General features: G+C 32.9%; 2 protein-coding genes across 3 annotated transcripts in view; one reads left to right on the forward strand and one right to left on the reverse strand.

Annotated features, from left to right (window-relative positions):
• The first annotated feature begins 802 nt into the window (after positions 1-802).
• On the forward strand, positions 803-8,809 carry Cortactin (cortactin). Its single transcript, XM_072530811.1, has 8 exons — positions 803-1,167; positions 3,137-3,380; positions 3,574-3,739; positions 4,525-4,802; positions 4,862-5,242; positions 5,506-5,649; positions 6,904-7,071; positions 8,509-8,809. Exons 1-8 carry the CDS (start codon positions 1,004-1,006, stop codon positions 8,587-8,589), a joined length of 1,626 nt encoding a protein of 541 aa, XP_072386912.1. The 5' UTR covers positions 803-1,003; the 3' UTR covers positions 8,590-8,809.
• Positions 8,810-14,609: 5,800 nt separating this feature from the next.
• LOC140440360 (uncharacterized) overlaps positions 14,610-27,894 on the reverse strand; it is a 40,595-nt gene continuing 27,310 nt past the window's right edge. For both annotated transcript variants that reach the window (XM_072530814.1, XM_072530812.1), the window contains exon 8: positions 14,610-27,109. In XM_072530814.1, coding sequence (XP_072386915.1) covers positions 26,927-27,109 — 183 coding nt within the window. In that variant the 3' untranslated portion in view covers positions 14,610-26,926. The remainder of the gene's footprint in view (positions 27,110-27,894) is intronic.

The following is a 27,894-nucleotide window of genomic DNA, read 5'->3' on the forward strand; positions in this document are numbered from 1 at the left end:
TCTATAGTCAAGTTTTATGTGAATACAAGCCTGGTCTTGGTCTTCTTACCTGATCCTTATCGTGGTAAAACCAAACTCGAAACAGCCGTTCTCTTAATGCCCCTTTGTCCAACTTTGATTAGGTATATCTTCCTCTTTAAAATGACTAGCGCATACACGAAAATTGTTATAGTTTCTGTTGCATCCTTTAAACAAGGAATCATTCTCTAATTTGGAGCTGTTACTGTTAGAACAGAATAAACAATTGTTTTTTATTCTGTGCCTTTAGCAGCATTCACTCATTTATCAAACGTATACATATAATTTCGTGGACTTGGAAAACGGTCTTGCTACAGTTTAATGCTCAAAGAAATTGCTTAAAGCAATATACTGTGAGCCACAACTGTGAGCAAAGAATATAGACGCATGCGTCTATGCATATCCATGCAATCTGGAACACAAAATATTCTTTTTTGTTCAGTTCTTCATGTTTCCATTGTTATTCCATGTATTGTGTTCGATTTCATAATTAAAAATCGTCTAAAATTGTACCTTTTTGCAGTATTTATGGAAAAATAAAACACTTTGACTTTAATGACATAAAGTGACAACGAATAACGCACAGGAACGAGACTAGCAGTGTCATCAAACGGAAGGGTGCACAAATAAAAACGTGTGTTTATCTGGCTATCCCTCTTACAGCTGTTAGTGCTGTGTGCTGTTAGTTACCAATCTAGGTGGGTTTAGTTTATCTGTGCTGTGGTTCAAATGTAAACGTCAAATACTCACAGCAGGTCAGGTGTCAGTCTATGGATGTCAGTCATAGATAAGAGGGTTAGGATGTCAGTGTCATTGATGTGTCATATCTCCCGGGTGTTGGCCTTTCTTTATCTAGATAATGAAGTTACAACTAAAAATCAACAGTTCACGTAGTTTAAATAGTAGTAAATGTTAATTAATTTTATCTGATAAGTAATAGTTGTAGATAATTTTGTTCCTATAAATAAATTTTTCTCAAATTAAAATGTGGAAAGCCGCTGCAGGTCATCAAATAAACATCAGTAACGACAATAATGAGGACGATGAATGGGAAACTGATCCCGATTTTGTTAACGATGTGGACGAACAACAGCAAAGATGGGGCTCAACAACGGTGGAAGGCTCAGGCAGAACGGCTGGGGCCATAGAGTAAGTAAATTTACAATAGTTTCATTTACAAAAATATTTAAATTTGTATTTTAAACACCCAGGAAGTTGCTAATCTCGTAATCATCAAATTTCGTGGCAAGTGATTCATAATTTGGTATATTTATCTATTTGTTGTGATTTATGCACTGTTTTGGGGGATATGTAAACTATTTTTATAATCGGAATGAGTCAAGGCTTGTTATTTTACTGATTATAAAAGATATATGTCATAATATTGTTTTTGAAAAAATATTAATAATAAATGACACAAGATAACCATTACCATCCATATTGTTTGTCATTTTTTTATTCATGTTTCATAGCAGGATGGATTATTTTGTAACTTTTGAAGAACGAGAGAATGTTTTAATTCTACTGTTGTTTCCTTGTTTTCTAATTCTGTACAAACTTCTGCACTTACTTTTTGATTACTTTGTCTATTATCTACTTGAATGTATGAGGTTTTTCCCAAAAGTATCCAACCCTAACCTTCCTTCATAATTTCCTGTCAAAACCTTTCAGTTCATTCTGTGGACTTCAAACATAATCTACAACTCTTCACTAACTTGCTATATACCAGTATTTTCTCCCTTTAATTAGATAGTGTAGTTTACAGAATATAACAGAGAGTTTGTGATTTGTTGGATCTATGGGATAAAGAAAGTTAACAGGACCAGTGTTACACTTTTACCCGCTGAACCAACAATTATTACCCCTGCACTCATTTTTTTTAGATTGAGCTAGAGGTGTGCTTATTAGTTCTTTTAGACGAACTAGTTCAAGCGAACTATTTCACAAAAATGAACTAGTTCAGTGAACTAGTTCGCGAAAGAACTATTTGTAGGACCGAAATCGAAATCCAACCCTAACATAATTGGTTGCCAGATGTCTCGTCTTATCATCACACAAGCTCGGCGCCGGCCGCGCGTTTTGTTCGGTTTTCAGTCAGTCTTTCACTCTTTCACTACCGTACAAGTAGTTCGCGTTCGGAACCATTTCTTTCGATCGTATGTTTAGGTTTAAATGTTTTAAATTTATTTCTCAAATGTTTTGCAAATAACATTTTTTTTATTTGCAAAAAATTATTAAGATTTGTTTTTTATTAACCGTTTTAAATATAAATATGGTTCACGTATGATTTATTTTTATATTTACGTATACTCATAGGTATCTATATTAGGTTATTTCTAAAAGAACCTTACAAAAAAAATCAGTGAATTTTTTAGGAACATTAAATAACACATTTTCATTCTCACTTTTACATAAAATTATATTTTATGTAGATGCATCAATCATTTTAACCACAACTTAAAATTGTTATTTCAAAATTACAATACGAGAAACAGTACAGCATGTCAACGTTCAAGCCAGTGCATGGGCATGGCATAAGATCCGAACCATTATGATATTAAGATAAAACTGTTTATGTTATTGTCACGTTCATAAGAATTATGATCTGTTATCTGAGACTAATCGGCACTTCTTTTTTTAAACTAGTCAGTCGGTCAGACCATCCCATTCACAAAATAATAAATATATGATCTCATTCATTCATTATTTTCTTCTTTAAAAGTTGAGACACAATTTAAAATGCAAATCGTTCGCAGTGAACTAGTTCTATGAAAATTAATGAACTAGTTCAATTAGTTCAGTTTAAAGAATCGTTCATTTGAACTATTTCGATGGTGAACTACACATCTCTAGATTGAGCCGACCAGGGATCTTCGATTATATTTTTAAGATGTCTAAATATTTTTGCCAGTACCAGGTATGGATCCTGATATTTGTATAGTGTATATAGGGCATTTTGCTAAAATTTTAATGTACTGAAATCATGAAACAGCTGATCATGTTCTTATTTTGTGATACGAAACCTGCATTACACATTTTTTAATTACATTTTGAACAGCTTTAGCCATTTTACAGGTTTGAACATTGTCCACATATAACAAAAGATTTATCTTTCTAGTATGGAAAAATTAAGAAAAGAAACTGAAGAAGCTGATGCGAAAAAGAAGAAGAAGGAATTGGAGGAGGGAGAGCACAATCCCTCCTACGGGTACGGAGGTAAATTTGGAATTGAAAAGGACAGGATGGACCAATCTGCTGTAGGCCACGAATATGTTGGCAAAGTAGAAAAACATGCTTCCCAAAAGGATTATTCTACTGGATTTGGTGGGAAGTTTGGAATACAATCTGACAGAATAGATAAGGTTAGTTTTTTTTAATATTTCGATATTTGTGTATGAAATTTAATACTTTGGATGAAGTTTTATTGCAATTCAAATTGTTAGAGAAGCATTGGAATCAGAATATTATTGTAGAAGGAAACTATGTTGATATTAGTGTACATCCAATGGAATAATTGTAATTCATACATCTATATGAAAAATATATCTCTTTCAGAGTGCAGTAACGTGGGATCATAAGGAGAAAATAGAAAAACACGCCTCACAGAAAGATTACGTTTCTGGATTTGGAGGGAAATTTGGTGTACAAAGTGATAGACAGGACAAGTCAGCTGTTGGTTGGGACCATGTTGAAAAAGTAGAAAAACATGAATCACAAAAAGGTATGTAGGATTTGTATTAAAAGGTGTTTACTATGTGAAATAGGTTAATTCAAATTTAAAATAATATAAAGGGTGTTGTATTTAACAATCATAACTTTGATTTGTTCTGAGAATATGAATCTCTGTACGAGGTTGATCATTTTCCAATATTTTTGTTTTTATGTTTAAATTAGATCAGTTATGGTGAACTATATAATGCATTTGTTTTTTTTTTCTTCTTTCACCTCTGTGGTTATCTTTACTCTTTCTATTCTCTATTGTCTATCACTTTCTTCTTATATTCTGTTGCTCTTTCTGTGTTATTTTTTATAAGCAGGTGTAACATATTCTAGTATGCAAAATATTTCATTGTTTTTTGGTTTAATTATTGTTTTTATCTACCTGGCTTTTATTTTTTTTTAACTGAGAAAGTCATAATAAGAAATTTAACAGTTTTTAGTAAAGCAGGGTCTTTATTTCTTGGACTATATACAAAAGGTAACGAATGTGCAACTTAGACACCATAAGGTGTGGGCTTTCCAGACAGGTACAGAACACTCATCTCAATCCCCTATAAGTGTTATAGGCAGTAACAGGATAAAATTTAACTCAACAGCATTGGAAACCTTTCTTACTCTCAACTAAAGTGTAAAGAGATCCTGTAGTCTTTTTACACAGTTTTGTTAGAAACAATTGGCTATCCCAACAGACTCATTAAGCTAAGGGGTGTAAACCTGCTCAGTTAAGGTGTCTTAACTAATCTACATGGATAAGAGTATGGTTTTCACTTTCGAATTATATTTCAGATTACAAAACCGGTTTTGGAGGAAAATTTGGAGTACAGGCAGATAGACAAGACAAATCAGCTGTGGGATGGGATCACCACGAGAGTCCACAAAAGCATGAAAGTCAGTTGGACCACAAGAAAGGCTTTGGGGGCAAGTTTGGTGTGCAAACTGACCGTTTCGATAAGTCTGCCTCCAATTTCGACCCCCCTTCAAAAGTAGGAACCAATTACACTAAAGTCAAACCTGATATAGGTGGTGCTAAACCTTCAGATCTTAGAGCCAAGTTCGAGACTATGGTAAGTATTTAGAATTCTATCTGTATAACTTCTAAGATTTTTTAAATATTTTTTATTAGGCACAACAAAGTAAACCCGAAGCGACAGGACCTTCTACTGCTCCCCGGAAAAACGTTCACGCCAAGGCCGCCTTATTCGCTAACGTCAAGAAAGAACCCCCTGTTCCTTCGTCTCCAGAAAAAGTCGTCTCTCCCAAACAACTTGATCATTCGAAAACGGCGTTTTTGACTCAAACCAGTCGTGAAGATAAAGAAAAAGAGAATGGAAATACAAACACCGAGGCAGTCAAGAAGTTGGATCAATCTAAAACTGCGTTTTTAACACAGCAAAACCAAAATAGCGAGCCTGAGGAGAAGACTGTTGAGCCGAAACGCTTAGATCAGGCCAAAATGAATTTTGCTCAGAATGAAGAGACTGAAAATGAAAAACAACAAAGTATGGTGAGTATTAGTCGATACTTTTTACCTCAACTAGGATTAATATTACTCTTTTTTAATAAACAGTCCGTTGATAAAAACTTGAAGCATGTATTATTCAAATATCCTTACAATTGGCCGGACTTGGTTCCCTCTGAGTCAAATTCTACCAACAACAAATGCCAGAAAGACAATTGTATTGATTGGGAAGGTTTTGGCCAATTTTTTTGATATTTTAAGTGGAAGAATAAAGTGCACTCTATTTATTTGGTGAATTTTGTTTACAGATGCAAGAAGAATTGGAGTTATTAAGACAATTACAGCAACAAAAGCCGGATGACTCAGACTCTGATGATATATATGAAAATTTTGATGTGTCAACAATAAAAAGGGGCAAACCCAGCGCCACTGCCGCTGCCGCTGAAGAAATGGTAAGATGTTACATATAAAATAAATTATTTCCTTTCAAGTCCAATTTTAGTTTCAATCTATTTCAAATAGAATAAATTTGGTACCCAGAAAACAATAATCTACATTAAATATCTTTGAAAAATAGTGAACAGATTAGGCAAACCTAAAATACTGTGAATAAGCAGGTATTTATTGTGTTTCATAAAGAACAAAATGCCAAAATAATTCAGGATATACGAATTTTTAGTAAAAATAATAAGTTATATTATCATCATCAGTGGTGCTACAGCTCTAGTTGAGCCTTGACCTTCCCCAGTCTATTTCGCCAGTCGTTTCTGTTCATCGCCAACCGTTGCCAATTTGCCGCGCCGATTTTCCTTGCGTCGAAGGTTATATTATATCATTTCTTATTTTCCTAAATTTTCTACTATTTCGACAATCTGGCAACACTAAGCGAAAATATCAACGTCAAAATTGGATGATGGGCAAAATAACTCAAAAATTCGATATGAGTATCTTCATTCATTCTTTACTTGTACATAATGACAGACAAAACAACTCAAAAATGCGTTATATCTTCATTCATTCATTTCTTGATCATAATTTTATAATTACCTATATTCTGTGCTATCCTGACGATAAATTGATAAATAAACGTCAAAATTGAATCACTTATAACGGTTTTATGATGATATTACCAATGGTACTTTTTTAACTGTATTTATTTTTTAATGGACAAACTGAAAATATATTTTCAAAGAAAGTTTTATATGTTTAAATTATATCATCATCGCCATGTATTACCGTTCTATTGATTTGTTTCATTTTACTTTACTCCTAAAAGATATCATAGATTCAGTTATCTACCAAATTGTATTTATACAACGAAATTTCCAGGTTCTGATACAAAAGTATTGTACCGTTTTTAAATAAAACGAGCGGTTCTAATTTATGTAAATATATTTATTTATAAGTTTACAGTAAGATAGTATCTTAACAACTAATTTAGATAATATCAGCGCTACTTATATATACAATTTAATATGTACTAGAATATTCTGGAATAGTCCACCTCTAGTCACTTTCATTAGTGCTTCGATTCCATCTCGGTCGATACATCCGGAAGGTTCTCGAAGGCAGATCATCGCCGTCTCGAGATGCAACCGTTATATGGGCTACGTCGCAATAAGCAAGTTCGATACAAGTGTTGTTTGATGTTTGTTATTAATAACATATGAAAAATGTAATTTCTGTACAATTTATTTTTATTTCAGACCCCTACAGAACCTGAAACTGCTGCAATACCACAAGAGACTGAAGAAGAGTATCAAGAGGAAATAGTGGATACTGGTGTTACTGCTGTGGCACTGTACGACTATCAAGCTGCTGCAGAAGACGAAATATCATTCGATCCTGACGATGTAATTACGCACATTGACAAGGTATTTATATGTTTAAGACAAATATTTTGGAACTCTTTATAAATGAAAAGTTCAGATTGTCGAAGATTTTTCACAATAATTGTTGGAGAATTTGTAAACTTTTTAAAAGTGGAAAAAGAGGAAAAAGAATATCTTAGGATACAGTGAACTGGATTTTTGAATGCAATTTCTGTAGTGACTAAGTATCACTATAGAGTTCTGTAGTGTTTTTCATCTCTATTCTCTCTATTTCAAATTTCCACTCATTATCCCTTTGACGAAAGTCGGTATGCTGAGATGATCACCTTTACAAACATTTCTTTTAAAATCATAAATGTGTTGCTTGTGTGAGTCCATTTTAAGTAGGTAAAAAGAAGTAAAATAAGACTTACTCACAATCAATTTAATTTTACTACCAAAACGACTGGTTTCGTTTTCTACACTTTGCAAAGCATCTTCAGGTCAAACGGTAGAAAGTAAATTAAATGCTGAAATTATAAAAAGCCCATATTAGGGTGCTGTCTTATAAAGATAAAGATAAAAATTACAGTAACTGATGAAATAGGAATAAGAAATTATGTGATTGTTTGTTATGTGAAAGTGATATTTTATATTATTTAAATTATATAAGTTATATATATTTTTCAAAAAGATATATTTTAGAGATGTGTGTGAAATAGCTTTTTATAATTTCAGCATTTAATTTACTTTGTACCGTTTGACCTGAAGATGGTTCTTCAGGTGGAGAATGGTTCTTCAGGTCAAACGGCAAACAAAATATTCTTGGCATATTCCCTTGGAACTGCATCATTCAAAGTCTTTTCATATGCCCCAAAGAACTACTTATTTGAGATGTGCCAACTACAGTATGACAGCATATGTTAGCAGAACACAGTGGAAATGTTTATCTTGCAATGTCGGACTTTGTCTCAAACCCGAAAAAGATTGTTTTGCAACGTTCCATGCAAAACAATAGGAAGAATAGGAAGAAAGAAGTGCTACCTGGTTTTTATTTCTCATTCAATTTTTTGTTACGATATGTTGCTGCTGGTATCTTGATAATATCACATCCTACAGGATATTCTTCAGGATCAGCACTGTTTATTTTGACTGAATTTGTTTTAAGAATATACTAAAATAAATAAATTTCACAAAAATCCTGTTTTTTTTTTAAATTTAATAAAAATCGGGCTTCAAAGGGTTATAGACCAGAATAATCCCTTTCACTGTAATTAAAACACAGTAAAAGGAGGAAGATCTATCCCAGTCGCTGAGTTACACTTTTCTTCTTAACGATTAGTTGAGTTACTAATGCCAAACGATTCTAATTTCCCATCTCTATCTGTCTTCAATAAAAAAATATTTTTTTAGGAACCGATTATTTGTTATGGTTGAGCAGATATTTCGTGATACTTATGTATTGTTTTTAATTTAATATTGCTATTTACTTTGTTTTAGATCGATGCGGGGTGGTGGAGAGGACTATGCAAAAACAGGTACGGGCTATTTCCGGCGAACTACGTACAGTGTGATGAATAGGATTTGGTATTTTAAGTGGCCTACGTACTTATTTGCTTCCAGTTAAAAGATGCAGTAGGATATAGGATGTATATTTTTCCAGGAATTATTCGGAATCGATCCGTTGTATACATTGTAATTATCTTCATTTTTAATCCTTATTTTAACCCGAAGATTTTTTATATGTTATAAAGATATTAAGTTTAAGATTTTATAAAAAAAATAAAAGTATTAAAGGTTGTGTTCGCTTTTTATTTCGTAGATAAAACTCAAATAAATCGCATATTTTATCAATGTACTTCATTTATTATAAGTAAACTGTCCAAAATGCTCTAAATAGTTACGAAAATGCTTTAATAGAATGCTTGAAACTATCGAGAAAGTGTCAAAAATGTTTGAAAAAAACGTAAAACTTGAAATAGGTTTGATATAAAAGATATAAAAATCGATAAAAAGTGTAGAAAAATATAACGTTAGAAGTGTCACAAAGCATGAATGAATTATCACAAAAATGTTTAAAGTTTTAATATATGACAAAAAATGTTTCAAATCTGTAAAAGTGCTGAGAGAGCATCAAAAAACGTTTTCCGTCGACCGTCCATTTATGATCAATTTTAACACCCTCAAAATCATTGATTAATGACCCCTATTAATGAAAGATTTTCTATTAATGAACGATTTCATTATAGGCAACACAACATACATTGCTTGCATAAATTAATTAAACGCTCTGTGATTGGCAGTGACCTGTGGTGTAAGCAAGCAAACATATACCTATTTATATTCCCACTAAAAAATTAATTTAAAATGAAGTAGCCGCTGTTAGTACTATCTGTCATTAGTGTCATTGTATGTCATTATTTACTTTATTGTTTAAAATTCTGTGTATTTGAAAAATCAAAGGATGAATATTGACGAAGAGTTTAATTTAACTCCACCAGAATTTCTTCTTCTATCACAGAATTTACAGAGGTCCAAGAAGACTTAAATATAAATTTGTCAAAATGCTATACAGCAGATAATCATTTATCAATATCTTCCTTTAATTTCAGTAATTGCACCATTTCGAATATTAATGTTTACTATAATAAAACTACCACTAAGGAAACTTTGAATAAAGTCAATGAAAGCTGAAAAAATTGTTGTTTATCGTTAAGTAAATAAATATTTAAACTAAGATCTTTATTTCCGAAGAAAAGTAGGTACGGTCGACGGAAAAGTTTTGTAACGAACTCGTACACCATGTGTCTCAAAGTAGTATAAAATAACGTCAAAAGCGCCGAATGAGTATTAGACTGTATCGAATGAGCAACAAATAATACCGAAAAAGCATTAAAAACGTTAGAGAGTGATGAATAAGCAGTAGATAAAATATTAAAAGTATTAATTCATGTCAAACTGGCGTTAAAAAACCTTAAAAGTGTTTGAAAGATGCTAATGAGCGTTCAAATGCATTTTAAACATTACGACAAGTCGAAAAAGCGTTAAAAATATTATAAACGTCAAAAGACAAACAAAAACACAAAGATAAAAAGCTTTATTAAGCGTTGAAAAAAACTGAAGAATATTAAGAGCTTTAGAAAAATCATAAGAGCCCTAAAGAGCAAGAGCAGAAAAGCTTAAAACAAAGAAGATGGAGTGTGCATCTTATTTGGAAAAAAAGACAAACTGAAGGAGAATTGAAAATATACAGAGAAATATTGGACGATGACACGTATCATCTTAAGGCTCTTATCCTCAGCTCCACAGGAAGGTCTCGATTAACAAACATTGTTTTCATTTTCATAAATGCTTTTCTTGTAATTTCATTGCGTGTCCTTATTTCTCTATCTTGATCATTTTAATTTACCCAGGTTCCCAGATATTTGTCGTTATTCACTCTTTCTACTTGTTTTCCTTCGATATCTAGCCTTCCTACTGTTGCTCAGAAATAATCATGCACTTGGTTTTCTTAACGTTCATTTGTAGTCCATATTTTATACTGACTTGATGTAATCTATTTACTAAGCGTTGCAGTGCTTTTACACTGTCTGCAAAAACAGCGGTGTCGTCTGCGAATCTTATGTTATTCAAGATTTTTCCGTTTATTGATATATCCTGTTGTTCCTCTGATATTGCTTCCTTAAAAATAGCTTCGCTGTACAGATTGAATGACAATGGGGACAGTACGCAACCTTGTCTAACACCTGTTTTGATTTCTATAGTTTCTGTATCGATATTTACCTTTTTGTAACTTGTGGTCACGTTATCTTAAATTTTATAAATACTTCTCTTAGATCATCAAAAATTCCAGATTTATTAAAAGTCAGTACAGTTGTTCCAATACCAAAAGTTAATAATACTATTAAGGCGGATGAATTTAGACCTATAAATATACTTCCGCCCATTGAGAAATTATTAGAATTGGTAGTATATGATCAAGTCATGGATCACATTGATAAAAATGAAATCTTAATGAACACTCAGTCAGGTTTTCGTAAAAAGTATTCATGTGAAACTGCACTGCAACTTTCACTTTGTAAATTCAGGTCTGAATTGGACAATAATAATTATGTAGTAGTAGTATTCCTTGATTTAAAAAGAGCGTTTGAAACTATTGATCGTAATATACTTCTCACTAAATTAGAAGGCTATGGTATTGGAGGAAATGTTCTTGAATGGTTTAAAGATTACTTATTGAATAGAAAGCAACAAGTGAGGGTTGATGATATTACTTCTTCTGCAATTAGTGTTAATATTGGGGTACCTCAAGGTAGTGTCTTAGGACCCCTTTTGTTTATACTGTTATAAAATTCGATATAAACTTGTTTGTTAAATGTGATTTCTTTAATTTGTATGCAGATGACACCCTACTTGCATGTTTTGATTCAAACTTAGAAAATGCTGTATCTAAAATGAACTCAGCATTGCAGTCTGTTAATAAATATTTAAAGATCAACAAACTAAAGTTAAATGTGCTAAAGACAAAGGCTATGATAATAACAACTAAATACAAATACTCAAATATTGATATTAATACTATTAATCTTCAAATTGACAATGACAAAATAGAAATCATTACAACAATTAAGTACCTTGGTTTTCAATTGGATAATTTATTGTCTTTTAATGACCATTTTAATTACCTATTAAAAAAGATTTCTAAAAAATTATACTTTTTTTCAAGAATATCTAAAAATTTGTCAACTGCAACTAAAATTACAGTTTTTAATGCAATTATTCAACCTCACTTCGATTTTTGCTCGTCAGTTATTTTTCTCTTCAATTTAAATCAATCGGCCCAGTTGCAAAAATTATAAAATCGTGGAATGAGAATCATTATTGGTGGAAACAGATATACACCTATAGCAACAATACTTAGCATGCTGCAGTGGGTTTTAGTTCAACAAAGGGTCTTTTACCTTACAATGTCGTTCATTTATAAAATTCTAAATAATTTGGCCCCTGCTTACTTTTGTGAGTTTATTACACGGAATTGTGATATTCACAATTACCCTACTCGAGGTAAGTGCAATTTACACATTGTGAAAACAAAAAGGACGGCTTCAAGAAACTCTTTGTTGTTTAAGGGTTTTGATCTTTTTAATAAGCTTCCTCAAACAGTTAAAAGTTGTTCATCTATACAAATGTTTAAAAGCAAATTAATGGACCATATTAAAAGCACCAATAGTTAGGTAGTTGTTTTGTTGTCATGTTTTATGATATATATTATTGTTTTATATTTTTTAATAAGTGTAGATACTATATTTTAAGTGTAATTGTTATTTTTATCATATATGAATGTTATAAATTGATTAATTTTGTATGTATTAGGGCTTTCCCTATTTTTGAATCAATAAACTTCTTCTTCTTCTTCTTCTATTTTCGATTCTAACCTTTGCTTTTTGATTCCAGTACAGATTGACAATAACCCGTATATCTCGACTATTCACATTCTTTTCTTTTAACAGTTTTATGAGTTTCTGATGTCGTACTTTACCAAAAGCCTTTTGATAATCTATAAAGCCGACATAGAGATCCATAGAGAATGGTTCATATCTAGTCGTCTTTGTGCGAGAACGTTAAAAGCGAACAGAGCCTCTCTCGCTCCTAGTCCTCCTCTGAATGCAAACTGGGTGTCATCTATATCTTCTTCTATTTTTTTGTATAGTCTTCCATGTATTATTTTGAGAAATATCTTAAGCGTGTGGCTTATTAAGGAAATTGTTCTGTACTGGGAGCATTCTGTCGCATGTACTGACTTAGGTAATGTTACATACGTAGACAGCAACCAATCTTCGGGTATTACTCCTGTTGTATATATGTACTTTGTTGAACAGATTAAAAAGTATATGCAGTGTTTCTTCGTCAATGCATTTAATTAGCTCAGTGGGTATCTGATATGGACCTACTGATTTTGCGGTCTTTGCATTTCTAATTGCCTGTTCTAATTCGCACATTATTATTTTCGGTCCTGTTTGTTCCTGTGGTTCTTCTTGTATCTTCTATCATCGTCGAATAGTTTCATTATGTATTATTGCCAAACTCTTAGTTTATCTTTGATATTTGCAATGAGTTTACCATTATCATATTTGAGTATCCCATAGTGTGCTCGCTTTTTGGTATTTGTTACTTCTTTTATTTTTTATGCATATTAAAACTGTCGTATTTTCTGTCATACTCTTCTACTTCTATGCATTGATCTGTTAACTACTTTTCCTTGGCCTTTTTTATCTCTACTTTGTAGTTTTTGATATTTTGGCTCATTTCTCCCTTTGGCTTTTCTCCTCTCTTCCATTAATTCTAGAATTTCTGAAGTCATCCTCTTCTGTTTTTTATTTGTCTTTTCAGGCTTTAAATTTTCTTCTGCAGCCTTTAGTAATTCCTTCTGAATAATGCTCCACTTTTCATTGACATATTCTGATGTTAATATTTCTTCTCCTACTTCTGTTAGATTTGAGTTGACTTGTTGGATCACTTTTTGATGTATTTCTCTTTTTCTTAATTTTGTATAATCAAACGTTTGTTTGTTTTTAGGTATTAAAATCTTTTTGAGTTTCACGAGCATTCTAGCTATCAGCGGTTGTGGTCTGAGTTGACATCTGTTCCGGGGTATGCTTTTACTGCTTTAATTGAGTTTTTGTATCTATTTTTGACTAATATATTATAGTCTACTTGATTTCTGACTATGCGATCTTTGTTGTCTGCAGGAGATCTCCAAGTGTATAATCTTCTGTCGGGTAGTTGGAACTTGTTGTATGTTTGTCTTCAGCTAAACCATTATACTTTCTCTGAGTAAGGAGTGAAGCTTATAACTGATTTATTAGTTTCTGTCTCTAACAAGATTGCGACTCCCTAGCGATGAACCGGATCGTTGTTTCCAGCATAATACATCATGCCGTTTTTTGGTTATAAGTTTGCCGGTGTCTGGCCATTGTACGTCACTTATGTATATTTATTTCCATTCTGGTCATTTCTTGTATTAAATTGTCTAATTTTCCTGGCTGGTACAAGCTTCTTACATTCCATGTTGCAAGTCTTATTGGTCTACATTTGCGTATTCTTAGACGTGGAATTTTATTATCTAAACGAGGATTTTGTTTGCTATCGACCTCCTCTTTTACATGATCGTTTCCTTCCCTGTCGGATCTTGGTTTCCGGATTCCATGATCAGTAACGATTTGACTTTTTTGCGTATTTGCTATGATGAATGACTAGAGATATTCTATTGAACCTTTAATGCAGTGGTTTCCCCTTTCCTTTGCATTCTTCTGCCGTTGACCAATTTATTGGTTCTTCCGCCTTTGGAGTCGATTTCTCAGCTCCAGGACAAAAGATTGTCCTACTACCTACCGACTCATCCTCCCGAAGCCGTTGGTCGGTAAGCAGGGGATTGCTTATACCGGTATACGCTTGAATGCTTTGGTTCAAAGTTTAGACGTCAAAATTTATGTATGTTAAAGGTCAAAATGCGCAGAACTGACTACCTACCTAATAGTATCCATTTTTGTTGCTATACTCAATTGTCATACTTTGCTGCAATAATAAATAAAACTAAAAAATATACGAAGAGAAATTTATTGTTTTCTAATTTTACAATTAATCTTACCTAAATGAATAAAATCACAGATATATTATTGTATAACAAATAGCTAAGACCTGATCAGTAGAAAAAAGTCTACGCACGAATATTACAAATTATTTAATAAAAAAATTATCACAAGATTTGTAAACCTAGCTTTACAAACTTATAGTTATGGTTAAACGAACAATAAAGGGATTTTTCGTTTAGGTAGAACAGTTTCGCGACTGAAAATAACTAACAGTAATAATGTTTGGAGTAACTACAATGAAACATTGAAAAGAAAATCATAATCAAAGGAAAATTAAACGTGTGAACTCTAGGGTCAATCAATAACCTTTTTCTGAAAAGCTTAAATATAAAATTGTTTAAATATGGCTTATTAAACATCAACCGTGATGATAGTGAATAAACGTGAATTGCGGGTTGCTTACATATATCGTGAAACGCCACATGTAGGCAACCAGTACTTTTTAGTCGTAGTAGAAATTAAATGCTTAGTGAAAAGTAAACAAGAAGACCAAAACATAATTTAAAACAAAGTTATGAAATGTACGAGATTTTTAACTAAAAGAACAGCTGAGAACATGATGGAATACACAACAAACCGAACAAAAAAATCGAGAAAAGAAACTAACAGACTGAATTCATATCGAGATGGTAAAACATACAGAAAATTAAAAAAAAATTTTATACAATTAAATTCTACATAGCAAAACTGTTCTGTAAAACTTTCAATGGTTAGAAACTGACAGAAATATAAACAGGGGTCGTATCGACCGGCATTTTTGTACCAGATAATTAGTAATTCATCGTTCTCTCAAAATACACACGGCTAAATGTTTACAATGGTTATCACGGAAGTTGAAAAACACCCTGTATATATCGATATAAATAAAAATAATTATCATCAACATACTGTACAATCACAAAGCCTATTTTACGACAACCGGATATTTACATTGTAATTCTACAGTAAAATCTACATATGTGAAATTATAAACAAAAATATTAAGTTTATAGCGCCCTTTTTGATGCCTAGAAGACTTTTAGTGTCTTTGAAAAATATAATCATGTCGTAGATCGTCTGAAATAGAATAGTCCAGAATTATTTTAATGTGTATCGTTTGTACTTTATTTTTATATACACAAAGTCTTGGATGTCACTAAATACTAGGGGAGGGTAGTCCACAGTGAGACGCGGTACACAGTAAGACATTGCTTCTCACTTTCAAATTTGGCGCTCAATTAGGCTGATATTTTATTTGTGGATGCGATTCGTTTAGTGCCACATGCCGCTGTAGTGAATTCGCATTTTCCCGAGTTTTGTAAAAGAATATCCAAAAAACTATTTTAGTAGTTGCTTTTTAGAAGGTATTATTGAAGTAGTAATTAACAGCAGGTAGTTTAATTCGATAATTTCACTTCGAAATATTATTATTATTGTTGTTGGCGCTAACCTCACAAAATTTCAACCATAGAAAATCACTTCTTAGAATAACGCCTTGGGTTAATTTATATCGAGTAAAATAGTACACAGTGGGACACCACATTGGGTACACAGTGAGACTGTCTCAGTCTGTAATCAGTTTGTAGTTGGTATCTTAAATGTTGGTAATAATTTTTATAAATAAAGCAAAATTAATAATGAAGATTTTTTTTTGATAATGAAGATAATTAATTATGAACGTTACTATAATTCGGTATTCATTTCAGGTGGTAAGAAAACAGAAACCAAGAAAAATTGCTACCTTTTCAAAAGAATCAATGAGTAGGGCGGTAAATTTAGTTATAAATGAGAACATGTCTTGCGAAGAGTCTCCGAATTATGTGCTGTAAAATTTCAAACGTTGCAAAGATATGTTGCTAAAAAACGCTTGACTGAAGGGGAAATCTCCATAATTATGGCTGCAATGTGTGCCATTGTTTCTGCTGCTGGAACTTCCCTGGCACCAGTCCTAGCATTTCCTAGGAAATTTTTCAAGCCGCTTATGTTACAAGGTGCTCCTTCCGATACATTAGGGTTGGCAGACAAACAAATAGTTCAATAAATAATTCTTCTCTATTAATTTATAATAATGCAGAGTGTCACATATCTGCAAAAATAGTTAACAGGGCTAGAGAGGCTTGAGTTTTTATATTAACTTTGCCTCCACATTGCAGCAATAAAATGCAGCCCCTTGATCTAACAGTTTTTGGTCCGTTTAAATCATATTATAACAGATAATGTGACAAGTGGATGCTAAACAATCCGGGTATTCCTTTAAAAATTTACAATATAGCCGAGTGTATTCGCCTTGCAGTTATTTCAATAACTGTACTCTTACACAAGAAGGGAGAAATAGCAGACCTGGAAAGATACAGACCAATCAGTCTCCTTAACCATCTTTATAAATTATACACCCGAATAATAACGAACAGATTTGAGACAAAGCTGGATTTTTACCAACCTCGGGAACAAGCCGGTTTCCGCCCTAATTACGGCACAAACGATCACCTGCAGTGCCTAAAAGCCCTGATAGAAAAAACTAACGAATATAACCGTCCCTTGGCATTGATATTTGTAGACTAAAAAGGCGTTTGATACAGTGGAACTACCGTCCATCTTAAGAGCACTACAAGATTGCAGAGTCGACCACAGATATTGTAATATAGTTAAAAATATATATGAAAATGCCACAACAACCATAAGTCTACATTCAGCAACTAATAAAATAAAGATAAAAAGGGGAGTCAGGCAAGGTGATACCATGTCACCAAAGCTGTTCATGACCGTTCTTGAGTATGCATTTAAGAGACTAACATGGCAACAGAAAGGAATATCCATCGATGGAGAAAGATTAAACCATCTACGTTTTGCGGACGATATCGTGCTTCTGGGAGATCAAAGACATGCTCCAAGAACTGAATGACATACTACAAGAAACTGGGCTGGAGATAAATTTCGAGAAAACCAAAATGATGACCAATATGGTTCCCAGCGAAGAGGTACAGATCAATAACAACAAGGTAGAATTAATCGATAAATACACATACTTGGGTCATGAAATTAGAATAAGCAGAGACAACCAAACCTGCGAGCTAAATAGACGAATCACGTTGGGATGGGCGGCATATGGAAGGATGAGAGACATTTTTAAAAGAAATACTCCAATTCACCTGAAAAGGAAGGCATTTAACCAATGCATCTTACCAGTCTTGACCTACGGAGCAGAGACCCTAACTTTAACGAAAGCTACTACCGAAAAACTGAGGGTAACACAAAGGCGAATGGAGAGATCAATGCTGGGCCTGACCTTGAAAGATCACGTGAGAAATGAGGAGATACGCCGACGAACTGGCGTAGACGATATTATACTGCGAATCAATAAACAAAAGTGGAGGTGGGCTGGACATGTTGCTAGAATGGAAGACGGAAGATGGACGAAGAGATTATTGGAGTGGAGACCAAGAGCCGACAAGCGAAGTCGAGGCAGACCACCCACCCGATGGACCGACGACCTAAGGAGAATAGAAACAAACTGGATTGCAGCAGCTAGAGATAGAGAGAACTGGAGACGTTTGGAGGAGGCCTATATCCAACAATGGATGTGAAAGTGGGGCTGGATGATGATGATGATTCGCCTTGCGTTTTTGGACGCTTTTACCCCCCAGCAATATAGTTAAGGATTTGAGAGGATTCACCCATTTAACCTTGATATATTTGGGGATGCTGATTTTCTTCCAGCGTGACTGTCAGACTGTTAGACACCGATAAGAGCACAGATCTATCTAATGCACCAGGTAAAAGTCATGTTAATGCTGCTGTAATAAATTCTGTTAGCGGAGATAATGATGTTGAGACACCAAGTCGACAAGCTGAAGTGAATGAAGTTGCTCGAGTAATTCCGCCAAAAGAAGGCATTAAGTTTTTAAGCCCTGAAATTATACGAGAGTTCCTAAAGCAAGACCATGGAAGACTGCCAGGGCAAGAAGAAATAAAAAAAGCGCAGTGTTAACAGATACCTCTGAGAAATTACTTATTGAAGAAAAAGAACAAAAGAAGGCAATGAGAAAAAAAACTAAAACCTATATAAATGAATTAATATCGTTAAAAAAAGGGAAAAAACGTGAAGGTACCATCGAAAAGCAGAAATATTTCAGAAGAAAGTGATACAAGTCAAAGTGAAGAGGAAGTCGAACATAAAGATGATTCCTCAGACATGGAAATATATGAAAAAAATTTTATGCTGGATCAAGATTCAAATATTCCAATAACAGAAGGAAAATTTGTGCTCATACGGTTCCCTGGTAGAATATACTATGTTGGAAAAGTTACACGTAACAATATAGCTATAATACCGCGTATTATTGCATATTTTTAAATTTTTCTTTTAATTACAGAAGGAAAAAAGCAGGATGAAGAGTTCAAAGTGTCGTTTTTGAGGACAAGCAAAAAAATAGACAATGCTTTTGTCTTTCCTAACGTAGAAGATGTCGCTTTTATAAGAAAGCCAGATGTATTTGTGCTTCCAGATCCATTTCCACCCGCCACCAAGCGACAATGCAACATTTTTAAATTTGGTATAAAATTTTCGGGACTAGATGTTCGATAAGGAAACTGAAATACCCATGTCTCACTGTGTACTGTATACTGTCTCACGGTGAGACAGTTTTCATGAAAAAAAATGAACGCTTGTTCCCAATTTGTGTTTTAATCTATTGTATTGTTGGTTTAAATAGGCATATAAACCGTAGTTAAGGAATTAAATATAATTTTTGAAATTTCCGAGTTCTATTTAAAGAAATATGATTTTTGTCCCACTGTGGACCATCCTCCCTATTATAGTCGTAAGATGAGCATAATAGGTTAAAAAAGAAGTTTATAGTTAGAATTATTGTTTAAAAATAACGATTAGAGCTACAAGATACGACAAAGCTACATGAACCTGACGAATTAGCTAAAAATTCCCTTGATCTTGTGACAAATCTGAAACTTTTCATAGTTTTGACCAATCAGAGAGCTATATTTTGCTCACTGATATAAAATTTCCACAGATGTGGGAAACTTGGATAAAATGTGTTATAAAGTAATATAAAAATCATCTAGGCAACTTTCAAAACGTTAAAAAAAAACATAAACTACTATATATACAACTTACATCTAATTAAAAAAAGCTAAATGATCAATTGAATTGTCTAAACGATACTTAAATTAAAAATATGAATTAGTGAAAAATCAGCTGTCAAACAACATCATCAGAATACTTTAGACCGGTGTTTATACAGTAGATAAACTTATTTACTAGATATTCACTGACAATGCCTAAAATAATTAGTTAAACGAGGTGGAAATGATACAAGATTAATAGTAGCGTCCAGATACAGCGTTGGAATTGACCCAAATGATCATAAACATCGAAAAAGAAAATACAGAGCATACATTTGTTGGGTATTTGATCCGAGTATTCAGTGAGGTAATCATTAAAAATGGCTGACAAGTGCTATATAACGAAATATTTTTGACAGATGTCAATAAATAAACAAATAAATTCTATCAAAATATGGAAAACGTAAAAACAAAAGAACCTATTCGAGCGTCTTCGATAAAAGCTGAAGACTATTAAATAATTAAGGATAGTCAATATTCATAATAATCAAGGATAGAAAAATATGAGCTGCTGAGAATTATTATGCAAGGAAGTATCCAAGGAAAAAGAAGCATAGGAAGAAGACGCATCTCCTGGCTGAAGAACCTTAGAGAATGGTTTAACTGTAGTTCACTACAACTTTTCAGAGCAGCAGCCAACAAAGTGACCATAGCCGTTATGATATCCAACCTCCGATAGGAGATGGATATCATAACGGCTCTTTAAGAAGAAGAAGTCAATATTTTATCCACAATGTCGCCATAGAACATTGAAGTATTACAATTTTGAAACCGCACAACAATCTAGGGAATATTGAGTGATATAAGTGATTTTCATTGAAGTATTACTTGCCAAATAAGCCCATGTCGAATTATCTTGCAAAATGGCACCGATCCTCAATTTTTATTGATAGCATCACTGAAATGAGAATTTGTTATGGTTTAGAACATAGTTAAGAGGGGGTAAGACTTAAAAATTGGACTCTATGCGGGAACACAGTAAGAGAATGAAGGAAAAAACGATGAAGAGGTTACGTTTACAGTTTTTAGTGATCGATCCGTACGAAGATAGATGAAAACAAACTATTTATATTAGCAGATAGGTTAGAAAACGCGATAATATGAGAGATAGAAATAATGATATCATGATTTGAACGCCTTCTGAAATATTGAATATGTAAATATTGAAAGAACACCCAGAACACCAACGCTGAAAGCCATGCAGATTTAACTGCTGATTAAGTTAGGACAGCTTAGAAATAAGCTATAAATTCAACATTGTTCCTTAAAGCACTTTGTTTGGGTGGCTAGTGAGCTTGATTTGGAGATTAGGTTTTGTTAGGTTAGATTCTGTCATAGACATAGAATACAAGTACACTGATCGTTACAATACCAGCCCGTTCAGTTCAGTTCAGTTTTCTCTATCGCACAGGGGGAACGGGCATGTAGTGCAGCTATCAGTCTATTTGTATTTTATGGCTATGGGATCTGTTTGATGAAGTTAATTTATGTTAGGTTAGGTTTTGTACAAAATTCTATATTGTTGTGGCAACATCGCATTTGGTAACGGACATTGGGGAATGAAAATGGCGAAAATTTTAATTTGTAAGTGATTTTTTTTTGTAAAAATTCCTGGATTTTATATGCTCAACTTTTAGTATTTTATTCGTGTTCAAAAGGACGACAACAAACCAAAATAACAAGAAAAAGAACATAGAAGATAAACACATTAAAATATGTAGGAGAGGTAAAAAAGTACAGAAAGCTACAAATATTAAAATATTACGATTAAATATTAAGTTACGATGATACTTTGTATACACACTACATATTTGACGGTGTAGCGAATATGAAGATTATGGAATATTAACTGTGGAAATTGTCAAAACAAACACATAGAATAAACCAAAAACTTCGAAAGTAACAAAAAGAAAATTCAAGAATATTCGAGAATGGACGTTAAGGTTATGATCCAGACGTTATGGTGATAGTAGGGTGACATTTAGAAAGTGAGTGACGTTGAGTGGCTAAAAAATAGATTTTGACCAATAATTTGATAGTTTTTGTAAGTTTGAGCAAGTTCAACAAGTTTATCGAATATTCTCTGCCTTATGAGTGACTAAAAAGTAGATCGCGAACAATAATTTGATAGTTTTGGTAAATTTGACGAGGTTTTATAAGTTTATCAGATAGTATCGCTTATTGAGTGACGTTGTGTGGCTAAAAAGTAGATTGTGAATATTAATTTGATAGTTTCTGTAAGTTTGACAATGTTTAACACATTTATTGAATATTTTCTCCCCTCTGAAGGACGCTTAATGGCTAAAAAGTAGGTTGTGAACAATAATTTCATAGATTTTGTATATTTGAGGAGGTTGAACGAGTTTATTGGATATAGTATATCTTTCTTAGTGACCTTAAGTGGCTAAAAAGTAGATTGTGAATAATAATTTGATAGTTTTTGCAAGTAAAAGAATCACAACAAGTTTGTCTGATATTATATCCCTTTTGAGTGACGTTAAGTGGCTAAAAAGTAGATTCTGAACAATAATTTGATAGTTTTTGTAAGTTTGACGAGGTTCAACAAGTTTATCGGATACTCCCTACCTTCTGAGGGACGTTTAATGGCTAAAAAGTAGGTTGTGAACAATAATTTCATAGATTTTGTATATTTGAGGAGGTTGAACGAGTTTATTGGATATAGTATATCTTTCTTAGTGACCTTAAGTGGCTAAAAAGTAGATTGTGAATAATAATTTGATAGTTTTTGCAAGTAAAAGAATCACAACAAGTTTGTCTGATATTATATCCCTTTTGAGTGACGTTAAGTGGCTAAAAAGTAGATTCTGAACAATAATTTGATAGTTTTTGTAAGTTTGACGAGGTTCAACAAGTTTATCGGATACTCCCTACCTTCTGAGGGACGTTTAATGGCTAAAAAGTAGGTTGTGAACAATAATTTCATAGATTTTGTATATTTGAGGAGGTTGAACGAGTTTATTGGATATAGTATATCTTTCTTAGTGACCTTAAGTGGCTAAAAAGTAGATTGTGAATAATAATTTGATAGTTTTTGCAAGTAAAAGAATCACAACAAGTTTGTCTGATATTATATCCCTTTTGAGTGACGTTAAGTGGCTAAAAAGTAGATTCTGAACAATAATTTGATAGTTTTTGTAAGTTTGACGAGGTTCAACAAGTTTATCGGATACTCCCTACCTTCTGAGGGACGTTTAATGGCTAAAAAGTAGGTTGTGAACAATAATTTCATAGATTTTGTATATTTGAGGAGGTTGAACGAGTTTATTGGATATAGTATATCTTTCTTAGTGACCTTAAGTGGCTAAAAAGTAGATTGTGAATAATAATTTGATAGTTTTTGCAAGTAAAAGAATCACAACAAGTTTGTCTGATATTATATCCCTTTTGAGTGACGTTAAGTGGCTAAAAAGTAGATTCTGAACAATAATTTGATAGTTTTTGTAAGTTTGACGAGGTTCAACAAGTTTATCGGATACTCCCTACCTTCTGAGGGACGTTTAATGGCTAAAAAGTAGGTTGTGAACAATAATCTCATAGTTTTTGTAAATTTGGGGAGGTTGAACAAGTTTATTGAAAGGTATTTCTTTATTAAGGACATTCAGTGACTAAAAAGTAGATTGTGAACAATAATTTGATTGTTTTTATAGGTTTGAGGAAGCTCAACAAGTTTATCTGATACTTTCTCCCCGTTCATAGTATTTCCCGATATTCTTTTTCTTTAGAGAATTCGATGCTGAAAAACATTACATTAAAATTATAATATACTTATATTAAAAAAACGTAGTCATCACTCAAGTATATGTCAAATGAAAGACCTCAACTAGCGGATCAATTTCGGCATATCGCCTAACTTTTCTAGGGAATACTTCATGGAACAATCGAAAAAACCACGTTTTACTAAGCAACGGCTGTCCTTGAAGCAATTACACGAAAAATTCATTAAAATAATTATTTTAAGCATTGTAAACCAATCTCAAAACAAAAACTCGAATAGTATGCAACGAAAGCTTAAACCCATTTAGGAAGTATAAAAATATCTATAATTTTTGGAAACAATCCACCTATACAAACTTACGTGTAATTTTCAGATCTAGGTCTAAAAAAATAACAAAAAAAAAGCATTCGTATGGCAGTTTGGTATCAAAAACAGTTTTATTGTCCTTTTACTGGACAAGAACTTAACCTAAAGTAGTGTTTATATTCAAATATATTAATATTGACAGTTTGTTCGTGGAACCAATCATGGATCATGCGCAAACTACAATTTGCACAACTCTAGTTGTCACAAAGGTGTCGAAAAATGTGAACTGGGAATTTTTTTAAATGAAATCTTATTAACTGTTTAGTATATTATGTAGTTTTATCATTTTGAATTATAAAAAAGCCAAACAATAGCCAAAATGAACATTGAACAACTGTTGTATTGTCAGTTACAAAAATTTAATAGTTTGGATGTCCTAACATGTGATTCAAAAGTAAACAAATGACGTCCCAGACACCAAAAATACTTTATTTTAATAGTATATTAAACTGAATTAGGCATGCCAATTAGTCTCCACGAATAAACTTGAAGTTTACATGAACGGACAATTTTTTAAATATTCTAAAAATGATTTGCAATGATCATTTTTGTGATATAAAAAATATATTCGGTAAAAATAGTTTTTAGAAGTAACAAAGACTCAATTGTCTCGTTTTTAAAGAACTTATCCCAAAAATGAAATTAGTTCTGTTTTAATTAGTGATATTAGTGCAAACAATGGAGACTCTGGGGGATTCACACAAAACGTACAATATTTTAATATGTAATCTACAGTTGTATCGTTAGGATAGTACTGGAAGCAAGTTATCATTCGTCTAACTTTAAATAAAAATGAAAAATTATATATAATCATTCAGAATTCTTCGAAGAACCATTATTGTTGTTTTTTCTTATAATTTTGAGGACACACATATACATAAGTGATGCCCAGAGGCAAAAACAACTTTAAGTGATCTCCCAGTTCGACACACTGTTGTATTCTCTCTCTACTTGAAGTAATGTTCAGTAAACTCTCAAATAGATAAGTCGTATTCATTTTAATCGCCCTATGTAGTGCATTTTTATAGATAAGTACTATATAACAGATCCAAGTTGAGTCGTGTAGCTCAAATGTGCGCCATCAAATAGAAAATAATGGAGGGCAGATTTTGTATGAAGTAAGATGCTCAGATTCGATTACAAAATCACAAATAGAGTACCTTTTGTATGTTAAAATCCCCTTATGTACTGGACGATATAGGAATAAGTGTATTAAGAATGTGTTTGTGTGCACATTGTATATATTCGTGAACAAAATTACACCATTAACATTTTTTTTAAATATTCGAAAATAATAAATTATTTTATTATTTTTGACGTTCCAAAAAAATGCATTAAAATTACAGTCGACTTTGATTGTTATTGACCAATACTATAAGTAAAATCGAACGACTGAGCTTTCTTATTGAAACCATTTCGGTATATAGGGTCACGTGTGGTGGCCGATCTGTAATATTTTATGAACACGGCATCTACAGTTTCAGGTTATGTCATTTTCGTGTGCGCAGTGGCAAAGCGAGAAGTTGTAACGGGATTTAATTAAGAATCAGATCTAAGTAACCTAATTCAGTTTAAAAATTTAAAATCCTTTTAATAAAATTACACTATTATTGCGAAACGCGATTGTTTGTTTATGACATTGAAAATATCGGTGTAACGAGGACGCACGTTTGAAAGTTTCGTAGTGAAATTTGCAATGTAATCAAAACCTTATTAAATAATGTGTACAATTATTATGAGTAGGATTACAATGAGTAGAATTATTATTAAAAATGAAGAATCAAGAGAACTGTCGAAGTTAGTGTTGTCATCGGTCAACTGGGTACTCTCTATTATTGTACTTCGAGAACTAATAAAGGAATTATGAGTATCTAGCGAGTTCGAGTAATTAACCACCTGCAGGGGGTAAACTACCCCTAGAGTTCCACTATATGGAACTCTTGATGGAACAATCCCATAAAGGTTATAAGAATATACAACATCATTATAAAGTAGTGGGAGCAGCTACCATCCTTGTTGTTGCTTTTTGGTCTCGTTCTTCGTGAGCCTCAAAATATAAAGTGAAATTTACTAAACAGTACTCTGCCATTCGTACATAATGCTTATCAGCAATAACTTGATAGTTTTGCAAATTTGAGGAGATTCAACAAAATTATCGGATATTCTCTCCATTCTAAGTGACGTTCAGTGGCTAAAAAGTACATTGTGAACAAGAGGGAGATTTAAAAGTTTCAAAATTTCTTCTAGGATCACGTTTGGTGGCTGTTCTGTGATATTTTGTGAACACGGCATCTACAGTTTAGAATTTTTCAGGTTGTCATTTTTGTATAAGCAGTGGCAAAGCGAGAAGTAGTGGAGCTACCATCTTTGTTGCTGCTTTTTTGGTCTTGTTCTTTGCGCATGTCAGGACATAAAGTGAAATTTACCAAACGGTACTCTGAGTACAGAGTTGGTTCCTAGAAGGCGATTTATTTTCTGTAAAACGCCCGACTTGAACACATAATGCTGTTTGCTTCTTTTCTAGGTCGATTTTTTTATTCATACACAACAATTCGTCTTCACAATCTCTTGATTACTGTCATTTACTGCTGATATTACGTTTATAAAAGGTCCACCTAGAACTGCTGACCTAAAATCCGTTTGGCCAACCACAACTGAATAGCAAAAGAAGTAAATCGCAAAATACTACTGTAAATGAGCCTAAACAAAGTACTAACGTCACATTGAGGCCACGAATCCCACTGCTTTCAATATATTAAACATTTTTCTAGCCGACTGCTATTTTCGTGCTTCATTCATTAACAGAAAGTTTAATTACTTAAAATATGACGACATCTCGTCGAATTCGTTCCCAATCGACGGTAGTCATCAAAATGGTAAATGTTTGGTTATAATTTAGTTGAATTTAATTTATATTAACAAATTTTGTTCACGAACTATAATGTCCACAAGAAAAATGTACAAATTGCGACCTTCTTGATAACCTTTTCATTTTCTCGTATTAAAAATATGCACTATTTAAACAAGTCTTTGAAATCTCCTAATGTTAAGACACGACATCGATTTCTCTGGGAGAGGCAAGTGCCGGGGGGACAACTTGGATGATATTGTGTGAGGGCGAGTCGGCTAGGGGTTGTCGTACTCTGTTTTCGGCGGTTTCGCGGGCTTCGCTGGTGGCCTGCTTTATGGCTTCTTTGTACGGTCCTTTCTTCTTCTTGTTGTAGTGAACCTAAAAAAATATTTTGATCGTGTATTTTTATTTTAAACATTTGAAAAAATACACTATATAAAACAAACTCTTAGTTAAATACTACAAAGATCCATACAATTACGTAGAACATTTTTACCCGTTCAGAAAATGTTTTCTTTTTGGCAGCAAAAATTCGTACTCATTACAATAAAATATCATTCGTCTTGTACGATATATCTCATTTCCCTTCACGGTCGAAAAGGGTATACACTTGGTGCGTGCTGAATGGTGAACAGAGTCAACTTCTACTTTGGTTCGGTTTTCCATTCGGTTTGTTATAAATTTTATAAAAAAAATTTTCCCTTGTCACTCTTCTTTTTAAGTCTCAGAAAGCCCTAGAGATGTCTGTCAGGGGATCACTCAGATGAAGCTGTCTTTAGTGCTCATTCCAGACTTATTCGATTGGATTAGGGTATGGCGAATGAGAGAAATATTCCACACGAGTAATATCCAACTCTTCTGGAACTAGATTCACAATTGCTGCTCGTGAGATCGAGCATTATCATCCACAAGAACAAAATGTAGCCAAACTAACGAGTACATGGACCAACAATTGTATGAATGATGAATGTGGATATTCACAACTCAAATGTCTCATATTCAACTTCTTCGAGTTATCTTTCTCCAGGTTCTTTCCAAATCAAAACATGACTATATGGATGATACAAGGTAAATCTAGATTCATCCATTATCAAACGATTACGCCATTGTACTGCAGTCCAGTGCTGGTGTTGATTAGATAGCACATATCTTCAGAACACTTT

This window comes from Diabrotica undecimpunctata, chromosome 4, assembly GCF_040954645.1.
Source record: "Diabrotica undecimpunctata isolate CICGRU chromosome 4, icDiaUnde3, whole genome shotgun sequence".
Classification (NCBI taxonomy): Eukaryota; Metazoa; Arthropoda; class Insecta; order Coleoptera; family Chrysomelidae; genus Diabrotica; species Diabrotica undecimpunctata.